Source organism: Hemiscyllium ocellatum, chromosome 11 (assembly GCF_020745735.1).
Source record: "Hemiscyllium ocellatum isolate sHemOce1 chromosome 11, sHemOce1.pat.X.cur, whole genome shotgun sequence".
In the NCBI taxonomy this organism is placed as follows: Eukaryota; Metazoa; Chordata; class Chondrichthyes; order Orectolobiformes; family Hemiscylliidae; genus Hemiscyllium; species Hemiscyllium ocellatum.
The window spans coordinates 37,666,216-37,689,816 of NC_083411.1; the positions used below are offsets into that span (position 1 = coordinate 37,666,216).

Sequence of the window (23,601 nt, forward strand, 5' to 3'; positions counted from 1 at the left end):
TGAAGGGCTTATGCCCGAAACGTCGAATTTCCTGTTCCTTGGATGCTGCCTGACCTGCTGCACTTTTCCAGCAACACATTTTCAGCTCTGATCTCCAGCATCTGCAGACCTCACTTTCTTCCAGAATGATTTGTAGGCAAGATAACAATATGCTTGCACAAAGTAGGCTGACTTTTTAAAAGCAGTTCTTCAGTTTCCTTTTTAATGAGGTTTTTTTTTCATCAGTATTCTGCTTAATGTTGGATTTTAAAAACAAAACTGAAAAGCTGCATGACATGTTAAATCTAGAAAATTAAATGTATTTGAAGTGGAACTATATGGAAAAGTTGACTTGCTGCTGTGCAAATTTGTTAAACTGGCTTTAGTTGCATCTGTCTATTTACTTTTTTTTTTGTTAATTTCTTATCATGTAGGTCATAGCTCTGCTTTGTGTTCTGCTGAATATTGTTTCAGTTTTTAAATTTGACCTTTTAAGACATTGAGGGATGGAAGTTTTCATTGTGGATAAAACCCCAGTTAGAGACACTTTGCTTTGCCAAGCTGTACTCAAATGAACCTTTGCTAACCTTTGCCTTTAGCCAAAAGCTTAGGATTCAAACAAAGCAACAATGTAACAATAAAAATTTAGTACAAAATATTATGGAGGTAGAAATTAGCTGATCTGGTAGCATGTGTAGTGAGACCAAATGTTACTGTTTTGAGTCAAATATAGCACTTGAGAACCAAAGGCAAGTAGCAAGCTCTTCAACAATTGTCCTTAGATACATTTTGCCATTAGACCATCTTTCACTGAATTGGGTGAACCTATGTAGCCAAAACATTAACTTGAGGTTCTAGATTACAAATCCAGTGAGATTACCATTCTACCACTACCTACCTTTTTCAGTTATATAAATTAATCTGTGGAACAAGGTGCCATACAGATCTTGGGATGAATGTTTTGTCAACTTTGTTTTAGATTAGATTCCCTACAGTGTGGAAAGGGGCCCTTCAGCCCAACAAGTCCACACCAACCCTCCGAAGAGTAACCCACCCTGTCCCACTTCCCTCTGATTCGTGCACCTAACACTATGGGCAATTTAGCATAGCCAATTTACCTGACCTGCACATTTTTGGATTGTGGGAGGGAAATGGAGCACCTGGAGGAAACCTACCCAGACACTAGGAAAACGTGTAAACTCCCCACACAGTCACACGATGTGTGCTAGGGTGTAACCTGGGACCTTGGTGCTGTGAGGCAGCAGTGCTAATCACTGTGCCACCGTACCACCCATTGGATAGGTTTTTGTTTTTGGTGAGTGTATTCAGGTGGAAGGATTAGTAGAGCAATATCGTTTTTTGAGTGGACTATAACTTGAAAGAACATCTCTACAGAGATCACTAAATGAGTTTAACTGTCTTAAGATCAGTTTCCAAGTTTTTTTAAATCATAAAGACCATGCAAAATGACTACTTGTGAAAACTACTAATGACAAAATTAGAACAAACACTAAAGTGAAACTATGGGCTGGATTTTCAGGTGGCAGCTTGGAGTCCATTATGGGTCCCATTCCACTACTTGTTGAATGCAAGTTGAACACTCATAAATTAGTATGGCTGGTCTGGGTCACAATCCTGCACTTGGCTGTCTCCATAAGAGGCAGGAATAACCTGTCTTAGACCAACTTTTAAGAACTTATGCACAGCCCTCCTGATCTGTTGTGGCCGAAGACAAATCTCGAGTATATGCTCAAAAGAATACTAGACTTGGCCCTACATTTCCCCCATACCAAACTATGACAATTTCATGAATTTATAGTATTTATATACTCTGTAGAATGAATACAGCAACTATTAGGTATAAAGATGCTTTTTTTAAAATCTGTTATAACTTTGTATGGTAAACACTCTCTTTTATATGCTAATAAAAATGTCAATTGTGCAGAAATGAAGTCAACAGAAGATGTTTCAAGCGTATAAATCTTTATTCTGTGTAATTAAAATCATAATCTAACAAAATTGTTCTTGCTGTGCACTATCAACCATGCATTATTCTCAATGGGGTGCAACAGTTCCAAGAGTCCAAAGTCTTAGATTTTTGTCTCAAAAGTAAGACTACAGTAAAGAATAATGATCAAGGTAGAAAATTTTGACTTTTTCTTCCCCTCATCCTATTAAGAGGTCTCTATTTTGCTGTCAATATCACAAAGGGGTGAAAGTACCACACCTTAAATAAATAATCAATCTCAACGCCCAGCAGTCTGATTGCTGCCTCTGACTTTTCTGGGGTCTGCAAGCCTGATTTCTGGTTCTATAACCTTGCTGCAGATAGAAATGCAAATGAAATAGCTTCAACCTGAACAAAAGCAAAACACTGAATGCTGAAGGAGCTTGACCGATCTGGTAACACCTTTTTTTTGCAGAGAAACCAGTTAAAGTTTCAGAACGTTGGTTTCCAATCTGAGTGGATGTGCAAAAATTGGATTTTCCTTTTTTTAGAAAAGTAGGGAGAAGTTGGCTAAACAGATGGAAATATCAAGGAAAGTTTAAATGATTCAAGGTTTAGCTTTTAATAAAAGGCAAAGCAACTGATAATTGTGGAGAAGTGATGAGGCATGGATCCAGAGTAGATGGTGCAATATAATAGGAAATTGTTGATGTTTGAAATCTGAAACAAAAGAAAAAACTCTGATCTGGTAGCATCTGTGGAAAGATGTAGCTAACACGGAGTCTCTATTTTCTGCCAGAATTGAAAACAGCTGCAAAAGGGAGTAAGAGGCATAATTCAAGATGCCCAATGAGGGTGGTGGGGTGGGGGTGGGGAGAGAAAAACTGAAGGCTGATAGGGTCAGCTCTTCTGAAAGCAAAACATGGAAATTTGACTTTGGGGTCCATGTAACTTTTGTGCAAGAGTTTGATTTGTGTTCATAACCTGAATCAACTGAAGTAAAACAACTGCAGATGTTGGAAATCTGAAACAAAAATAAATTGAGAAACACAGCAGTTTGCTAACTCCAATGGAGAGAAAGTAGAATTAATATTTTGAGTCCTGTGAACTCTTGAATAATTAACTCCTACTCTATTCTGGTTTATACCTTCACACTCTCTGGATGCAAACAGCAAGCCCCTCTCCTCGAGTTATTCAGAAGCAATACAGGTTGAGTACCTATTATTTGTATATCTGAAAATAAAACCAAGTTTTTTTTTTGGAAGTGGACTTGAACACCTAAAATTAAGTTCCTCCTTTTTCACAAAAGGACCCAAACAGTAGAATGAATCCAAAGATGAAATTTTCTTTGTTTGAAAGCCAGTTGTTCCTGAGGTTTTCAGATAAAGTACCAGTTAAGAATTTTTTCTTTTTAAACATTTTAAGCAGCATGCAGATGCACAATTACCTGGAATATGATACGTTGCCTAGACTCTGCCTCAAATCATCAATTCAGCATTGTAAATGACAGTTTCTGAATTTCATATGTTGGTACTAATTTGTTTTCAATACATTCCTGGGATTATGGATGTTGCTTTGCCAGCATTTATTACTTAACCTGAGCCCTTGACCAGGTGGTGGTGAGCAGTCTGGTATATTTAAAAGGTCACTGGAACATGTTAGTTTTTGCTGCTAAAAATTGTATATGCATCAGTTTAAAGGTGAAAAGTATGTGGCAGATCTAAATGGATCACACTTTATTCAGTGCTTAAAGGTATTAGATTTTGAATTCCAATTTTTGGAAAATTAATTTGTGATTTTTAGCATAGCCAATCTGGAATTGTGCATTTGAGTACCAAACTGAGACTTGTACAAAAGTGCATTTAAAGTGAGCTGCTGTGACCCAAGTCAATGAAATGATGTGAGTAATGATTTGCACTAGCTGAATGGATTTCAAATGGTGCCCATAATGGCATGAATCACATTGCCAGGCTTGCTTGAACACAAAAAACACAAGCTGAACACTTCACAACTGTTTTGGCTCAGAGGCTAAATAAGCTTTGTTCTTTTGGTCATCAAAATTGTATAAATTTTGTTCAACTCACCACTGTGCAAGAAGTTGTTTCTGTTGTGATTTCTATTTAAAATTGGGCAGCCTCTGGGTCTTCCTCTGATAATCCTTTTATTTTTTTCTTCATAGGTTGTGAAAACTATTGGGCTTCGTGAGGTCTGGTTCTTTGGACTTCAGTACCAAGATACAAAGGGCTTTAGCACCTGGTTGAAACTCAACAAAAAGGTCTGTACCTGAAAAATATGCTTTGCAAGTATCACACATTAGCATGCAAAAGCAACTCTAATGTCAGGGGATAGTTAAGTAAACTTATTGTTGCAAAGGATAATATTTTAACACTGTTTCAGATTGCATTTTACTCCACCAAACTTGTTTGCAGAGCACACTTTTAAAAAAAAAATTGTGGCACTTGGCTTCAAAGAATGTGGTTATTGGAACTAGAAGCTACCTCCCCAATATCTTGTGTTTTGGGTTTAAGTGACATCCTGAATACAAGGTTGCTGAGAAAAGGAAGGGGCCATCAAAAATGCTCCTTGCACAAACAGGCATGAGTAAAAATATACAAAGGGAGTAATGACTTGTACTACATGTGAATCAAGCTGTTTATTGGTCTGCAAATAGACTTTGGTTAAAGCATTGCCATGGAGCACACTGGGTACAATTACTCCAAAGCTCTTGCACATCCTCCAAGAAAAGTAGATCAAATCCTGAGATTAACCATGGACTGAATATCGAGGAACAGTGTTATTTCCACCTTGCGTTGACCATTTTTAAGATCTAGTCCCACATTCACTAACTAATCCAGGAGGTGCACAAACAATGTAGAGACAAATATTTTGCTTTGGAATCAGTTGTTCCCTCTAGTACTTTCCATGTAACATTGACCAATCAATAGTTTATATTCCTCTTTGAACTTTTGATCTCCTCTATCTTGAAATACAAGGGGGAGAAAATAAACAAAGCATGTCCTGTCACATTTTTCTTTTTAACAAAATCCAAGTTCTTTGCTGCCGATTGACTAAATACAAAATGAGTTTATTGACCTAATGGCCAAATCTTGCAGGCTTGGATTTAACAAGAGATCATCTTCACTAATGACAGCTACTATGGAAATAAGTTGTGGGAAGCAGACTTAAAATTCAATCTCGCAGTTGACCAGAATGGGCCTTGGAGCCTGGTGGGGAATGCACGTTGCTCCTGTCAAAATTTTTAAAACCTTTTTGTCCAGTTCTTTATCTTGATATTCACATTGCATTTACCAAGAGGAGCTCCAAGTAATATTAAAGTCTAAGTTCCCAGTCATCCAAGTAAGAAATCTTTTAAAGGATCTGCACCTCACAATTCAGCAGCTCAGTGCTGTTGAAGGGTGATATACCAATAGGATGGTGCTTAGTAGCCAGGGCTGCAGGGAGAATAACTACATTTAAATGTAGAATTAAATAATTATTTATAATGACTGTAAACAGTTACCTATAGTTGAGCTGAAGGCATATCTTGATATTTGGTTGGGGTGATAAATCAGACCTGTCGCATCAAAGCAGTATTCACTGGAGTATCCCACTTGTCAGTGGGTCCATGCTGCAGCTGGGGTAGCATGTTCCTGCACTTTAAAAATTGTAAAAGATTTTACATGTGATTGGCAGCATACACTTGTCAGCTTCTAAACTGATGACAAGATGCAGGCCTGTATGATCTGAAATGTGCATGCATGGTCACTTTTTTTTTAGGTAGGAGATTCTCTTCTAGCAGTGGAGAATGAGCGCTTCCCTAAGTGTAGATATTTTCTCCCCACACTGTTCCGAAACTTTACTGCAGACCTTGACTTGAAACTAGATCTCTTCCCTCGAGTGGGTATACTGTCATGACAACGCCACAGAGCTCCTCACTCCTCTAAGTCTATCCTATGTGATTATAAATTCAATGATTGTTTAGATAATTGCACTATTGAGTAATGTAGTCCAACTGGTAGATTACACTTCAGAATTTTAAATGTTTCCAGCAAATTCTTCTCTCATACCTTCTGAAATTGCAATACCAGCTTTTTGCTTTCTTTTGCTTGAAATTTGCTGGAAATTATAAAACACCAAATTTCAAACCCACTCATTCACACTTTAATGCTGAGTTTTTTTACCTGATTGCCTTGTCATTGTAAATTTCTTTTTTGGTAGTTAACTAATTCTGCACTTGACCTGGGTTGCTTGATCTAATCTATCAGCTAGTCTGTATGGCCTTGTGTATGTAATTAATAACACATACTTCACACTTTTTTTTGGGATGGAGGGTTCTACTTTACTTTATTATCAGTTTAATTCAGTTGGCTGGACAGCTGATTTGTGATAGTGATGTTAATCGCATGGGTTCATTTCATGCACTGGCTGAGATTGCATAAAGAACTCATTCATTCAAGGTTTGTGCGAAGATTTGTAGCTCGGGTGCTCGTTGTTGTGGTTCTGTTCGCCGAGCTGGAAGTTTTTGTTGCAAACGTTTCGCCCCCTGGCTAGGCGACATCATCAGTGCTTTGGAGCCTCCTGCGAAGCGCTGCTTTGATGTTTCTTCCAGTATTTTATAGTGGTCTGTCCTTGCCGCTTCCGGGTGTCAGTTTCAGCTGTCCGCTGTAGTGGTTGGTATATTGGGTCCAGGTCGATGTGTTTGTTGATGGAGTTTGTGGATGAATGCCATGCCTCTAGAAATTCCCTGGCTGTTCTCTGTCTGGCTTACCCTATGATAGTAGTGTTTTCCCAGTCGAATTCATGTTGCTTGTTGTCGGAGTGTGTGGCTACTAGGGATAGCTGGTCATGTCGTTTCGTGGCTAGTTGATGTTCATGTATGCGGATTGTTAGCTGTCTTCCTGTTTGTCCTATATAGTGTTTTGTGCAGTCCTTGCATGGTATTTTGTACACTACATTAGTTTTGCTCATGTTGGGTATCGGGTCCTTTGTTCTAGTGAGTTGTTGTCTGAGCGTGGCTGTTGGTTTGTGTGCCGTTATGAGTCCTAAGGGGTGCAGTAGTCTGGCTGTCAGTTCAGAAACGCTCCTGATGTATGGTAGTGTGGCTAGTCCTTTGGGTTGTGGCATGTCCTCGTTCCGTGGTCTTTCTCTTAGGCATCTGTTCACACACACAGACAACAAGCAACATGAATTCGACTGGGACAACACCACTATCATAGGGCAAGCCAGACAGAACAACCAGGGAATTTCTAGAGGCATGGCATTCATCCACAAACTCCATCAACAAACACATCGATCTGGACCCGATATACCAACCACTACAGCGGACAGCTGAAACTGACACCCGGAAGCGGCAAGGACAGACCACTATAAATACCGGAAGAAACATCAAAGAAGCGCTTCGCAGGAGGCTCCAAAGCACTGATGTCGCCTAGCCAGGGGACGAAACGTTTGCAACAAAAACTTCCAGCTCGGCGAACAGAACCACAACAACTCATTCATTCTAAACCTGTCCCCTTGCCTGAGGTATGCTGACCCACTGGTTAAGCCACCACCAGTCAAATCTTTCTCTTTCCCTCCCCTACCTGTGAAAGAGCAACCCAGTGCCTCTGGAACAATGGTGACTACACTGTATCGTTTTAACTTTACAGTTTTCAATTCGATGGAAACAACAAAAATCAATGATTCACTTTTGGCACTTTTTTTAAAAAAAAGTGTCATTTTAGGCATCAGTGGGGTAAATGTGATCTATTTTTAATGGGTGCGCAATACTAATTTTTGGGATGAATTAAGAGCCCTCACTGTCCAGTGGGTTAAATTTTCCCTCAAGTGAGACTTGGCCAGCATCTGGAGCATATCTTATCTGAACGTGTTTTTTTTTTCTCATGGATTTTTTTTATCTATCTTGTATACACAAAGCATGTTTCCCTCTTTGCCAAGATCTAATGAATTAAATCCCATAATACCCTAGTGTTGCTGAAAATGACAAATATCCCTGACTTGTATCCCTGGCAGTGTGCGCTTTGGATGAGACTTGAGCAGTTGGGTGTCTTGTCTGCAAGAACTAGCAAGTAAAAGGGAAAGTTATTTGAACAAGCCATCTTGCCTCTGCCATTTTAAAATACTGAAGTATTTATTTTCCAGACTCTGAATCCATCCTTGCTGTATAATGTATTCAGAATTGTCATGATATAAGGAAAAGCAAAGTAGTTTGCTTTTGTGAAATCCATTCTAAGTACGCTATTTGGCTGTACGTGAAGTTAGTACTCTAGAGAAATGGGAATATGAGCCACTTGCAAGCTCCCCTCCAAGACACACCTAATCCCAATTTAGAAATATACCACTTATTTTCACGATCACTGGATCAGATTCCTGAAACTCCCTTCCCAGGAATAATGTGGGTGTGACTGCATTGGTTCAAGAAGGAAGATCTATCACCATGCTCTTGAGAGCATTTAGGGATGAGAATAAAAGCCAGCCTGCCAGAAAATTTCTTTGAGATGGACCATTCCTTTTGGGTGACACATTTAGGACCTTTGTGTCAAGACCTTGTCTGTTCAGGTGAATGTTCAATTTGTAATCTTTTTTCAAAGAAAAGCGGAAACTACTCCCTGTTGGTTTAGCTGCTATTGATTCATTTTGCTGCTATTTTGAGTTTTATTACTCACTTGGAATGGCTGCTATATTTGCTGAATTAGTTCATGCATTCAAAGATCCATTTTTCTAAACTTTTTTTTTTGAAACACTAATGTGCTAATGTGTTTTGACTCTTCCACTTTTTTTTTCATGCTTCATCTGCATGAGGCAAGAAAACTGCTAGGCTACCTTTTTTTTATTAAACCCATTGGGCAATCTGAAAGAATGGAATATTTTAAATGTTCCCTTTTTTTAAACTTTCCTTCTATAGGCGTCATGCACTCCCAAAGGTGTAAAAGATGCAATATAACTTTTCATTTAACGTTTATAGTTTTCAATGTAGAATACCTGAACTTTTTAATGGGTTGTACACCTAGTATTAATTCTTTACTTACTGTGTTATGGTTTGGTGGTCATAACCCTCCAGTATGTTGTCAACATCACATTATTCTATGTTACCAAGAATGGAGAGTTTGAATTATAAGGAGAGGTTGGATAAGCTGGGATTCTTTTGAACTTGAGCATAGGAGGTTTATAAAATCATGAGGAGTTGAGCTAATGAGAATAGTGAATGTCTTCCCCTAGGATGGGGCGTTTAAAGTGGACCTGAGGAACTAGCTTTTCACACCAGGAGGTGCATATGTGGAATGAACTGCCAGAGGAAGTGGTAGATGCAAGTACAGATACACCACTTAAGAGGTTTGGACAGTACATTGAGAGAGATTTGGATGGAAATGCACAAGTGGGACCAGTTTTTAGTTTGGGGGAAGTTGGTAGGCATGTATGGGTTGGACTGAAGGGTCTGTTTCCATGCTGTAATCCTTTCCTTATAATAAGGATAATGCATCAGTGCAGTGAAAATCCCTCAATTTATACTAAGTTGTCATTTTTGTTTCTGCTTTTTTATTTAAGGTGACTCAGCAGGATGTTCGTAAGGATAGCCCACTACTTTTCAAGTTTAGGGCAAAATTCTTTCCAGAGGATGTATCTGAAGAGCTGATTCAAGAGATCACCCAACGCCTCTTCTTCCTGCAAGTGAAAGAGGGCATTCTGAATGATGACATCTACTGTCCCCCAGAGACTGCTGTATTGCTGGCTTCTTATGCTGTGCAGGTCAAATATGGTGATTTCAATAAAGATGCCCACAAATCTGGCTATTTGTCAAATGACCGTCTACTTCCACAACGGTAAATGGCTGTCCGTCCTATTTATATTTTAACAGCTGTGCATTAAAATCCGTTGACTCCAGTCCAAACAATTTAGCATTTATATCTGAAAATCTAGTTGGATGGATAGTGTTAAATAGATGAGCCAAAATGACTAAATTACAACCTGTTTTTGGCTTTGTAGAAACTTATTCACGATTCAAAATAGATAGTAAATGAGAAACTCTTTAGGAATTCTTGTTCCTGGGATGTCTGGCTAGTTTTTTTTTGTTCTTTTTGGGCCCATCCATAAGTGCCCTGGAAAGGATGGTGGTCAGGCTTTTGCCACTGTTTGGTGTTGATGCTGATTTCGGGTGTCAATCAAGTGGGCTGCCTTGCGTTGGATGGTATCAAACTGTTTTGTTGGAGTTGCGTACATTCAAGCAAATGAAGAGTATTCCACATTTCCTGACTGCCACTGTTTTTAGATGATGGATGGGTGTTGGGAAAAGAGTTACTTGCCACAGAATTCCTCGATCTGTTCTAGTCAGTTTAAGATTAGTGCATACCCACTTCTGGTCAATGATAACCCCCAGAAGTTAATGTGGTGCAGAACGATGGTACAAATCCTACTTCCCACTTGTCAGCTTGGGTCTGGATGTTGTCTAGTGTTACTACATTTGAATATGGACTGTTTCAGTGTCTGAGGAGTTATGAATAGTACTGAAGTTTTTGCAATTGTCAGCAAATAGCCCCACTTCAGACCTTTTATGATGAAAATGGTTGGACCAGAGGTGCCCTGTGAGCTGAGATGACTGACTGCCAACAAAGGAGATTGTGTGCATGGTGTCACTGGTTGAGCAAGCATTTATTTTCTCCTAACTTGCCACCAGGCAATTAAGTGTGAGTCTCGCAGGCCAGATTTGCTTCCCTAAAGGACATTTAGTGAATCAGATTTGGTTTTTGCAGTTGTGGTTCAATGTATGCCATTAAACTAACTAATTTTTTAAAATTCTAGATTTTTTTAATTGAATTCTGTTTTTTGTCATTGATTTGATACTATGACCCCTGAGCATTAGGCTGGGGCTCTGGGTTGCTAATCTGGTGACATTACCATGACACTACAGCTGCTTCTCCAGTGTTTTGAGGGCTCCTTGATAACTATATTCAGTCAAATAGTATCATGGGCAATCACTCTTGCCTCTGCTTTTGGAATTCTGCTGAGTTTGAAGCAAGGTTGCAATGAGGTCAGCAGCTGAGTGAGTCTGGCAAAACTCAAGTTGAGTGTCACTGAGGCAGGTATTCTTTTAACAAGTGAAGCTTAAAGATGACTTTTTCCATCACTTTGTTTGCTAAGATTATAGTTAACAGACTAGATTGGATTTGTTCGGTTTTTTTGTAGTTATGGCACAGTTGGACATTTATTCTCTACACTCAAGTAGATGCCAGTGCTGTAACTGTACATCTGCAGCATGGCGAGGTAACAGCTTGTTATGGCGCACACTAAATGTTCAAGGGAGCTGTTACAGCAACTCTGACCAATAACTTCATAGGTGCATCTGGAGGAAGTAGGTTGAAGATGAAGTCAATTATGTTTTTCCTCTTTACCTGCTGTGCTGAGGTAAATGGTCATGGTCAGCAGCAGCAGGTTTCCTTTTTTTGTTTGACCCTCAGGGGGTCTGGAATCAAACGCTGAGGAATGTTTTTTTTTTAAATGACATTTCCTTGTATTACTGACCTGTCACTTTTTGGGTCTGTCCTGCCAATGTGACAGGATATACTCATGGATGATAGTAGTACTAGACACTTCCTCCTTTTTGTAAGATATGAGTCCATAGGTTGACTGTCCATCCTCCCTGTCAATATTTGGCACAGGCCCCAAAGTGTTGGTAGGATCAGCAAGCAACTTTACACCCACTGCAAGGAACAAATTAAGGGGTTAGGCTGGTGCTAACAGATCTGATTAATATCTTTAGGTTGAGATAAGAGAGGAAAGATGGGTAGAAAAATGAAAAGCATTCAGTGTTTTGCTGTAACATGGTCATGTTTGGATTGTTAAAAATATGGGTATTTTATTTTTAAGTGAAGCTTTGTTCTTGCGTTCATGTAATGTCGTCATTTGTTTTGCAATTGTTCTCTTTGCTTTTGCCATGTCAAAGGAGTATTTTTAACTGTTTTGTGCATGTGTATTTTAACTGAGCAAATGGCTTGTGCTTGTATTGGTTAATAGCTGGTTTGTTTGGTTGTCATGTGGTCTTTGGTCACCTTCCATACTGTAATTATTGTGTCTTGGTTAGAAAAATCAAACTGAACTACAGATTTTTCAACATGAGACAGAATGTTGCCCAAATGGTTAGAGATAATATCATGTGTTGTCTTACTGTTATAATTTTTTTTAGTTATTGTGTTAAGGTGCTACCGTGGGTATATCTTGATGCAATTTAGTTCTTTTGAGTTAAATATGCACTTTGTGATTGGAGATGCAGGTAATGCTTTCAGTACCAACAACCAGAAAAGCAACTAGTAGGGAGTGCTAGGAACGGGAAGACTTTCCTTTTTTTTCCAAAACCTTCTAAATCTGATATGGCATAGGCAACAGCTTTCCTTTGCCTGGACTTATTTTGAGACCAGTTCTCCTGATTCATACTAGCCATTTGGAATTTGAGAAATTTTTGGTTAGTGTTTTTGCCATTTATTTGCAGCAGCTGAGGAATATTTCCATTTGTTAGCTCCTGTTGATCTTAAAAGTACTCCCAGGTTCTTTACATGTGCCCCCCCCCCCCCCCCCCTGCCAAAAAAAAGCAGACTGAAGCATTTTCAAGTGAGGCTAATATGTATTTCTGGAGGAATCTTGATCATTCTATGTCATAATGTTTCTACTTTCATAATTGCAACACCACAGTGTCTCTTTTTGAGAGAGTTTGCCAGTTGATGTTGAATTCAGACTATTGTTTCTAGTGGAAGCAAAATAAGTTGATTGCTCAGATTGTAGGGCTACAAAGTGAATTAATCAGCTAAGGAAGCTTTGAATTTGAGCATAATGAGCCCATGCTCCAATGTAGCCTCTATTAGAGCTACCATCGTTATGGCCCAGAAGGTGGCCATTCAACCCACTGTGCCAGGCTCTTTTAAACAAGCATCATTACCGAGTGCCAATTCCCTGCTTTCCCTCAAATCCTTGCCTGCCATTTCTAGCCAAATAGCAAAATGTTTCACCACCGCCTCCCACATTTTCATGCAGTGCATTCCATAACCTAACTACTTTACTTTGTGAAAAATCTTTTTTCTGTTACCACCTTTTTCATTTGTATATTATTTTAAATCTATCCTTTTTTGTTGGTGTTTCTTTTTAATGAGCAGGTGCAGTTTCTCCCTTTCTTCACACTATCCAGCCCACTCATTTTGAAAACCTCTATCAAATTGCACCTTGCATTCTTCCATCTCCGTGCACTGGATTTAATTTGAGGTTTCTGGCTGATGATGCATTGGATCAACTCCAAATTTTAACAAAACATTTGCTCACTCACATGGATACAGACTTGGCAACCATACTGATTAGAGCCTTTTGTGTAGCCACAAGGATCCTAAAATGAAGAATACTGAATAAATACGGATATGTTAACTGATGCTCCTGCTGATGGGAGCTTTAGTGGAGTGGTGCTGAGTGATCTAAGTTAAGTCAATTCAATCTAATTTAACATACTCTAATTATTTATTGAATCTGAATGGTATAGGCAAAAGCTTTCCTTTGTCTCGACTTATTTCGAGACCGGTTCTCCTATTCGTATTAGCCATTTCAAATGGCTAAATTGTTCTATTTTAGTTTTGGTTTTTCTAAAGTAAAGTAGTAGTTTCTTGCTGTTCTAATATAAAAGTGTAATACTATCTCATAATTTTATTTTGTTAAAAACTTTCAATTTAAAATGAAAATAAAACTTGCTAGGGATTTCTATAATTCTGGTCATCACTCACTTTGAATGAGAATAGTCAAACAGGTTGCTTAAATTTCTAGGCTTTTTTAAAGTAATTGAAACCTTTTTTTTTTCTCTCTTCCACGTTGCAGCCTCCTCCCTATTTCTTTTCCAGGACTTCTCAGCTATGGGACTCTCCTTGCCTTGATCAATCCTACCCCTCGCAATCAAAATGTGCTTAAGCATAATGTCTTTTGAAGGTTTACATAATCAGCTTTGTTCTTCAGTTCTTAACTGTATGCTATGAGTAGGTTTGGTTTATTAATTTGCAAAGTGGTATTGAATTTTATACATTGGTATCTGCACCTTCAACTGAACCTAATCATGAAGCATGCTTCACTATACTGGAGTTAATAAGGAAAATACAAATACAGCTATCTAATCCCATTTCAGTATTAAAACTTAAACAATTTGAAGTAGGCTTATTTGTGAAAGGTAGCTGGCATATTTTGTGGATAATACTAATTCAGACTGACAAATTATCTTTAAGACTGCTATGCAAAGGAAATCTTTAGATTTATCTACTTTATAATGGTTTAACTGTTCACTACTACCTTCAGTGTCCTGGAACAGCACAAGTTGAATAAAGAACAGTGGGAAGATCGGATCCAAATATGGCATGAGGAACATAGAGCAATGATCAGGTAATACCAGAAGTTGACAACATTTTTTTTTGTGGAAAAGTTTGATCTTTTTAAATGGGAATAATTTCAGTTAATATTTCCATGGTGTTATAGTTGGACTGGCTTCAAATTTAAGGTGGTGTTCTTTCCACTCCGAATTGGAGGAGATTCCAATTTAGTCAGCTAATATATATTTTTTGTTCAGAATCAAGATAGCAATTGTATGCATTGACACCTGCGGTATTAACAGCACAAACTTAGCCAATTTCATGCTGTGTGGGGCTGCCTTTCAGTAACTGGTGTAAATTTATAAGGCTGCTTGTTGATTTTGAGAATTTTGTGAATGAGCCATTATACTGTGTTCTGTGATGTGATGGAAGAGTCTTGCAATTTAATGGGGGAAAATGTAGCCTCCGTCTTCAAAACACATTCTGTATTTGACCAGAATGGTTAGTGGTAAATCAGTGCTACTTTGTTTAAAAATAGTTACGTCAAATTTATTTTCTGTGCTGGATTTAAAGCAGCTAGGTGCACCATTCCACTTTCACTTCATTACAGGTGTCAGTCATGGCAGGAAGGATTTAAGTGACTTAAAATTTACAATGTGCTGTAGTGCTTTTTTTTCTTTTGAAAGGTTAATATTTAGAAAAATCAAACAATAACAGTGAAACTAAATCCTCAAGTCTGGTTAATTTTTAGCATGCTGTGATATTAGTCACCTTGTGGCTATTGTGCTCCAAGTACAATAGGTTTTGAACTTCTGGGTCAATTTTGTTCTGTTTTCATCATGTAAATACCGAATGAACTTTATTTTAATGGATTTATACATTTTTTTTTCAAGCTCCAGACCAAAGTACAAGAGCCAATAGAAATGAGTACAATTTATTATATTTCCTTTTTATTTCACCAAAGTAAAATTTCTCAACATTTGAAATTTAGTTTTAAACATGCTTATTTGTAGTAACTGGTACTGAAGTAAGGCTTAAGAAAAAATATTGAGCTTTTGTACTAGGCATTTAATGAAATTCTTCTTGCACAGATTGTGTATCAATTCCTATAAACCCATCCTGTTCACCCATTGGAACTTGCACATCTAGAAAACTGAAAAATGAGCCAGTAATTTTTTTTAAATAGGCAGCTTTGATATTTTCCATTATTCGTTGTGCTCCCCTCTTCATGCTTAAGTTTTTGTGTAAGCTTAGTTTTGCTGTAAATTATGTAATCATAGTCAAATATCAGCAGAAAGTGTATTACAATGGACTATCTTTGTTTTTGTAGATTTGAACTCAAGTAATCTACTTTTTTTCTCTTCCTGCATTGTCTTCAACAATCCAATGCCTTAGAGTATTTTTTAAATGTTTGATGGAATTCAATGTTGGCACCTCCTTTCATTTAACAGGGAAGATGCCATGATGGAATATCTGAAGATTGCTCAAGATCTCGAAATGTATGGTGTTAACTATTTCAACATCAAAAATAAAAAGGGCTCTGAGCTGTGGCTTGGCGTTGATGCTCTTGGACTGAACATATATGAACATGACGACAGGTAAATTCTAGAATGCAGAACCCTTTCTATAAGATAGACAAATGGGTGATTGAAGAAAGTAGTGAGTTTTTTTTGTTTTGCACCTTTTTTACCACCTCGTTGACCCCTGGAGATGAAAATTTAGCCACATGTCATTTAGCTAGTTACCAGAATGTTGTTAACTATGTTCTTAATTAGTAACCAGTTTTCCATTTAATGGAAACCCCAGCAGTTGTGCACAAAAGGGGAATTGTTATCACCGTTAGCTGGCCCAATTAGAATTACAGATCCAGATTAACTGAAATAGTCAATGTTGTGTTTTATAGTAGGGAACATATTTAATAGAATTATCCAAACATTGTAATGTGCATGGGTCTTGTAGAAGATCATGTGACGCATGCTGAAAACTTGTAACTGAACAAAGTTAGAAGCTACATGGTCAGATTAAATATCACAGTAATGACTGCACAATTTGATAAATAGTGATAATTTTTAACAGTAAGGTAGAAGTTTCTTGAGTAAATGAATATTAATTTGTGTGGTGTTTAAATTTGGAGTGTTTTAAACAGTCTTGACATTGTGACTGGTCAGCAATAGTACTAGGAAATAGTTTAGACAGTTAGTTCACTGTTTATTTTACAGCAAGATTTCTTGCCTGAATTTTTCATACTCCACTGCTCTGGTCCAATTTCTAAGCTTTGGTTGTTGCTTTTAGTGAAATGCCCTAACTTGACACAAACCAGAAGTTTAGACAGTACAATGGAATGCTCAAATTCAGAGGGCTGAGTTAACCACAAGGCATTTACAATGCAGAAATAGTTGGTAGTTGCAGACAAGAATGGGTAGCAAGATTTTAGCTAAAACTAGTTGCTATATGTTTAGTGGCAGGTGTGGGTACCCATGTGATTATTGAATGAGGATATGTCTGCTCTTAATTTAAGGTTGACACCCAAGATTGGATTCCCATGGAGTGAAATCCGAAACATTTCATTTAATGATAAGAAGTTTATCATCAAACCAATTGATAAAAAAGCACCAGTAAGTACAAAAGACATAATGCAGCTATCTGCAAATATCTCCTTGCCAAATAGGTTTGGATTGAGAAGATCCGTCAATTCACAGTTATGTCACGAGTATTAATCTGCAGACTAGAGTTTAGAGATCCTGGCAACAATTACTTTACTAGTATTCTAAGCAGCACACTATAGATTGATATATAATGTGACATGACTTCTGAAGATTTGAACATCTTCATGTGATGATACTATCTCCTATCTTGAACACCAAGAATGGAAGAGCACTTGTTTATTAAGTAAATCAGTAGATAATAGAACTGTAAATATTGTAAATCCAAACAAAACTGGAAAAGCTCAGCAGGTTTGACAGCATCTGTGAAGAGAAGTCAGTGTTTTGGGTCTTGCCCTTCTTCCAACTCTTCATTACCAACACCCAGCACCTCCACCCCTAGTTAATTCTGATTTCTCTTCACAGGTGCTTCCAGACCTGAGTTTTGCCAGCAATTTTTGTACCAGTAGATAATAGGTTCACCTTAGCTACATGATGAATTTGAACCTTGTTTTGACCAAGATTCAGGATTGAAGTACTTGATATGCCGTTCTGGAATGCAGATTCTTCAGGTTGCCATTTTTTTGGGCTTCTCGTTCAAGAATTCCCTGTTGCTTTTTAAAAACTTATCTACGTTTGTGCTAAGTGTTGATTTATCTCGGATGATGGTCATTAATCTAATGTTCAAGGTTTGTGCAAAGATTTGTAGCTCGGGTGCTCGTTGTTGTGGTTCTGTTTGCCGAGCTGGAAGTTTTTGTTGCAAACGTTTTGTCCCCTGGCTAGGAGACATCATCAGTGCTCTGGAGCCTCCTGCGAAGCGCTTCTTTGATGTTTCTTCCGGTATTTATAGTGGTCTGTCCTTGCCGCTTCCGGGTGTCAGTTTCAGCTGTCCGCTGTAGTGGATTGTATATTGGGTCCAGGTCGATGTGTTTGTTGATGGAGTTTGTGGATGAATGCCATGCCTCTAGAAATTCCCTGGCTGTTCTCTGTCTGGCTTGCCCTATGATAGTAGTGTTTTCCCAGTCGAATTCATGTTGCTTGTTGTCTGAGTGTGTGGCTACTAGGGATAGCTGGTCGTGTCGTTTTGTGGCTAGTTGATGTTCATGTATGCGGATTGTTAGCTGTCTTCCTATAGGACAAACAGGAAGACAGCTAACAATCCGCATACATGAACATCAACTAGCCACGAAACGACACGACCAGCTATCCCTAGTAGCCACACGCTCCGACAACAAGCAACATGAATTCGACTGGGAAAACACTACTATCATAGGGTAAGCCAGACAGAGAACAGCCAGGGAATTTCTAGAGGCATGGCATTCATCCACAAACTCCATCAACAAACACATCGACCTGGACCCAATATACCAACCACTACAGCGGACAGCCGAAACTGACACCCGGAAGCGGCAAGGACAGACCACTATAAATACCGGAAGAAACATCAAAGAAGCGCTTCGCAGGAGGCTCCAGAGCACTGATGATGTCTCCTAGCCAGGGGACGAAACGTTTGCAACAAAAACTTCCAGCTCGGCGAACAGAACCACAACATTAATCTAATGTAATTATCTTTGCATTATGGTTGGTCAATTTTGAGAGAAGGCCACTTTGTTGACATCTAGTGTTCACCTCAGTTTGCCAGTTTCTCCATTCTCTTCTGAACATTGGTCGCTGGCAACAGTTGTTATGGTGAATCCCTAGCTTTTGTTTTTTCTGGCTGAATAGCAACACACGATAAAGTGGAGAAAAAGTAATGTAGGTTTGTGTTTTAGTGCCATATGTGCATGATGCAGTTTATAGAATTTTTAATGCATTCATGTTATATATGGAAAATATGCCAAATTCTTTCCTTTTCATAGGATTTTGTATTCTATGCACCTCGTCTCCGCATTAATAAGCGTATCCTGGCATTGTGCATGGGAAACCATGAACTCTACATGCGCAGACGTAAGCCAGATACCATTGAAGTCCAGCAGATGAAGGCTCAGGCAAGAGAAGAGAAGCAACAGAAACAGATGGAAAGGTCAGGAATTTTGAGATTTGAAGCAATAGTAGATGTTAATTTGTGAACTTTGAAGTGGGATTTAAAAATGACTTTTTTTTTGGTACTGAATATACTTTATGCAAAACCCCCCTCCCATTTATCTCTCCACCCCCGACGCTCCCAGCCTCATTCCTGATGAAGGGCTTTTGCCTGAAACGTTAATTTTCCTGCTCCTTTGCTGTCTGACCTGCTGTGCTTTTCCAGCACCACTCTAGTCTTGATGCAAAATGCTCCCACTTAGGTGTCTCCAAGATTGTCCAATATTTTATATATGCAATGCAACTGACACTTAAATCTTTACATCATACTCAAATTTCTTTGAGCATGATGGGTCTTACAAAGCTTTTTTTATTATTAAGTAATTGCATTCATTTAATAGAGATCAGTTGTTTATCTTGTTTTCCCAAAATACTTCAGTTCAGGAAATTTAATATTGCCCTTGGAAGTGAACCTTTTGGGCTAAGTTTCTAGCCAAAAAAAATCTCTAATATTGAAATTGTATAACCTCCAAATAAAACATTATATCAAAGCACTGCTGTCTTTAAATTGAAAACGAATATAACACCAATCAGAAGAGCAAGACTTTTTTTTGGTTTCATTTTACCTGCATGTTTCGATAGAATGTCAATTTGAAATGGCTGTTGCATGACCTTCGTGAGGTGTGCTGTAAATTGAAGAGAAATCAGTTTTGTTACATATTACTGCATTTCAGGTATTGTCCTTATACTTTAATTGGAAACAGATTACATAATTTTTTTTTTTAAAAAATCAAAGCTTGACATTCTGCTTTTAATTTAATCTTTAATCCAAAAGCATTCTTTTTGTTTCCAGAGCACAATTGGAATATGAGAGAAAGAAGAGAGAGCAAGCAGAGAAAGACAGACAGAATATGGAGCGTGAAAAGGATGAATTGATGGAGAGACTGAAACGGGTTGAAGAACAGACTGAAAAAGCCCAAAAAGGTAATATTAATAAAAAGTGCAAATTGATCTGAGTGGAAGATGTGCTTCCAATGTTGTTCTAATGTTTTTTTTCCCCCTATCTGGAGGAAGATTGGACTGAGTGACAATAAGTAATTATTCCTATTGTGTTTTATGGGAGAGACAAACATTCTTCGCAATGATCCTAAATTCATAGGCTGTAGGAGGATCCTCCTGTACATGAGCATTTTTTTCTTCATAAAGCAGTCTTTTGTTTATCTAGCACGTCCCAAGTAATAATGTTGTAACAAAGGCCCACAACATGGAATATTCTTTCTCATCAGTCATGTAACTTCCAGAAAAGTTGACTTCTAAAATGTAATTTTGCAATTGTAATTTGGGGATATGTTAAAACTTGAAGGATAAGGGGAATTTTTGAAGGTTATCCCAACATCTGTACAACAATGAACAAGGTCAGCTATTGATGGTCAAGACCAGTCATTTAAAATCTTCCTGTGAGAAAGGTGGGGAGAGATGCTGTCTGTGACTTGAAATAATCTGTATTGCATTGATGTAGAGATTCATTGCATGGCTTCTGTCATGTTGCTGATGTGTCTACTTGTCATGGAGTTATTTAAAAACTAATCATCTCTACCTAATGGTTTATAGTTCCAGCTTATTAACATCTGCAAGAGGAAGAATAGCAATATTCAAGATCCATGGGACACATTATATTTTCAGGAGAACCCCATGCAGTCGTTTTATTTACTGTGCATTTATGAAGTATATGCCAGTTTGACTTAGGCATTAGACAGTAGTCGTCATGATTGAGTGACTAGCATTGTTGCCTCCGTGCCAGATACCCTGGTTCAATTAGAGTCTTGGATAATTGTCTGTGTGGAATTTGCATGTTCTCCCCATTTCTGCATGGGGTTCAACATTCAAAGATGTGCAGTTTAGGTGGATTGGCAGTGTTAAATTGTCCCATAGTGTCTAGGAATGTGAGCTAGGTGGATTAACCATGGTAAATGTGGGTTTATAGTGATAAGGTGGGGGAGGCTCTTGGTAGGATGTTCTTCAGATGGCTGGTCAAGGCTTGATATGCCAAAGGGCCTGTTTGTACTGCGGGGGTTCTATAATTCTAAAGATGCTGTTATTGACTTTCCTGTTGTAAGAGAGCTGACCAAGGTTTCTGCCCTCTTGCTGTTCAGGCCTGAATGGAAACTGTTGATTTTTGGTGTGAACAGGAACCCCTTTTGAGTGTGGCACTCCTTTCTTAAAATAAACAAGATGCTGATGTTGTGTAAACTCTAGAGACCAGACAAAATGCCTGGCAGTAATCAGAAGTAAATGTTTCTAAATAGACTGAGAGGAAAAGCACTGGGCAGTACCCTGAAATGGTGAAATGATTTTTGCTGAAGAGGGGAGGAAAACCTCCCAAGATTGATTCACTCCATTCTCAGCCTGTAGTCTTCCTGCTGTAAGGAAGTATGTGTTTTCATTTTGAAAGTGGGGCCACTGGTGCTGCTTTTGGCAGCATAGATTGGAGACTACCAAGACACTCTTGATTATCTTTTTGAAAAGAGAGAAGTATATATGAGGACAGTGGCCTGGTTTACTACTTTATTTGTTAGTTGGAGGGTGTGGGGAAAGGGCTTGTTTCTTTAAACTAGACCTAAAGAAGCCATGTGACTTATCTGTGTTAACTTGAATACTATTCTAACACCTCCTATTTTTAAACAGAAAAACTGCCACTTGGCTCAAGCCATAAGGTTGCGTCATCCCAGAATGTGAATCACTTGTATAAAGCACTTTTTTTAAAAAAAGCTGAACTGCAGTTACTGTTAAGATTCTCAGTTTAAAGTGAGGCTGTATAGGGTAGCACAGTATAAATGGGCGTGAAATCAACAGCAGAGTCTGAACGGTGGGACATTCTGAGCCAGATCAAGAAGATTTAAGCAAGACACAACTAACAAATGTTAGATTTTATTTTTGTTGCTGTTTGAGGATCCAAATCAAAGACTGGTCACTTGGGGCTATATTTTCTGAATTTTCCTTTCATGATCTATGTAATACTAAGCAAGTCTGATTCCAGTGTGAATACTGATGGATCAGCAGGCTTATTTTGGCAATTTAGTTCCATGATCAGTTATTGAATACATTTCTGCAAGGTTGTTGATGTACAGTTAAGGGCATCTTAATTGCTCAAAAGAAAACCAGACTAAGAATGACCACTTGTAAAGATCTTGTAAAAAAACCACAAAGTTGACTCCTTTACACATGCTCTTTTTGTTTTCAACCATAGTAAAGGTTACTCCTATCTTTATTAGTCCATTTCTTAAACTGACTAGGATAAATGTTCATTGTTCAAAAAGCCAAAATAATGTGATTTTGTTTTCTTAAGAGTCCAGCTCACTCACTGACTTTGAACTATTTTGAGGTTGCTGTACTTCAGAATGCAATACAGTAACTGAGCCTTCAATGTTGATCTGGACACTACAAAAATTCATGGAATTGAGTCCATCATGGGCATGGAAACTTCATGCCAGTTACCACCTATTCTCACTTTTTTACTTCCATGTTGAGCATCACTCAGGAGCACCTCAAGGTAGTAAGGCTACTGTGTGTATTGAGTCTAGTCTTTATTGAGGCTGCTTTGTGTAGTGCTACCATTTTGTGAATTGGGATGGACTTGACACGCAATCTAGCAATTCATAATTGGGCATTCAAGAGGTACTTTTGAAGTGGAGATTCTACAAATATTCCATACTTAATGATGGGGACCTTTTTGACCCTGTTTATTCTCTAATCTACCATCTACAATCAACAGCAATCAATCCTGGCTCAATGAAGTGTGCAGAAGGCATGCTGGGAGCAGGATCAGGCACGCTTAAAAACAAGGGGTCAACCTGGTGAAGCTGTTTCACCAGGGCTGAATGTTTCCACAACCCACGAATTAGATTAATGTTCTGCAATTGTATCACATCCAGTCATGCATGGTGGTGGGCAATTAAACAACCAACAGGAAGTGAAGGTTCTCACTCTTCAGTGGACAAACCTAGCATATCCAGGCAAGGGACAGGCTTGAATGATTTGCATTCATCTTCTGTGACAAGTGCCAAGTGGGTGATTTATGTCTGCATGTTTTGAAGGTCCCCAGCATCTGATATCCATCTTTAACCAATTCCATTTACTTGATGTGACATCCAAAAAAAAAAACTGACAATACTGGCATGGTACACAACCTATGCAGTATCCGGTGTTCCAGAAACAGTGTTAAAGAGTTATTTTAAGAACTAACTGCACTCCCTAGTCAAACTACTCCAATGTAGCTGCCATGTGGAAAATGGCCTAGGCATGTCCTCTCCAGAATACAGACCAAGATAAATGTAGCCATATCAAGTACTGCTCAATCAGTTTTCTCCATCAGTAAAGAGATGGAAGGAGTTGTTGCTTAACTTGCTTAGCAATAGCCTGCTCAGCGATTTATTATTCAGTTTGGATTTCACCAGGGCACATCAGCTCTTGACCATTGTATTGTCCTTTGTTCAAACATGGGCAAGAGCTGAACTCTAGGTGAGGTAAAAGTTCCTTGATATCACAGCAGCCTTTGGCTGTGGGGTTTAACAGTGCACAACTAAAACGAGTCAATAGGAATCAGTGCAGAGGCTCCCAGTACATAACCCAAGTGAAGACGATTTGTAGTTGCTTGAAAACCAGTCGCCACTGCTCTCTAACACTACTGCAA

At 38.5% G+C, this 23,601-nt stretch overlaps 1 protein-coding gene across 1 annotated transcript in view; it reads left to right on the forward strand.

Annotated features, from left to right (window-relative positions):
• The window catches only part of msna (moesin a), a 91,156-nt gene that overhangs the window by 58,907 nt on the left and 8,648 nt on the right, over positions 1 to 23,601 (forward strand). Inside the window, exons 3-9 of the mRNA XM_060832519.1 lie at positions 4,107 to 4,202; positions 9,473 to 9,747; positions 14,237 to 14,320; positions 15,699 to 15,845; positions 16,766 to 16,862; positions 18,749 to 18,912; positions 19,765 to 19,895. Coding sequence (XP_060688502.1) covers positions 4,107 to 4,202; positions 9,473 to 9,747; positions 14,237 to 14,320; positions 15,699 to 15,845; positions 16,766 to 16,862; positions 18,749 to 18,912; positions 19,765 to 19,895 — 994 coding nt within the window. The remainder of the gene's footprint in view (positions 1 to 4,106; positions 4,203 to 9,472; positions 9,748 to 14,236; positions 14,321 to 15,698; positions 15,846 to 16,765; positions 16,863 to 18,748; positions 18,913 to 19,764; positions 19,896 to 23,601) is intronic.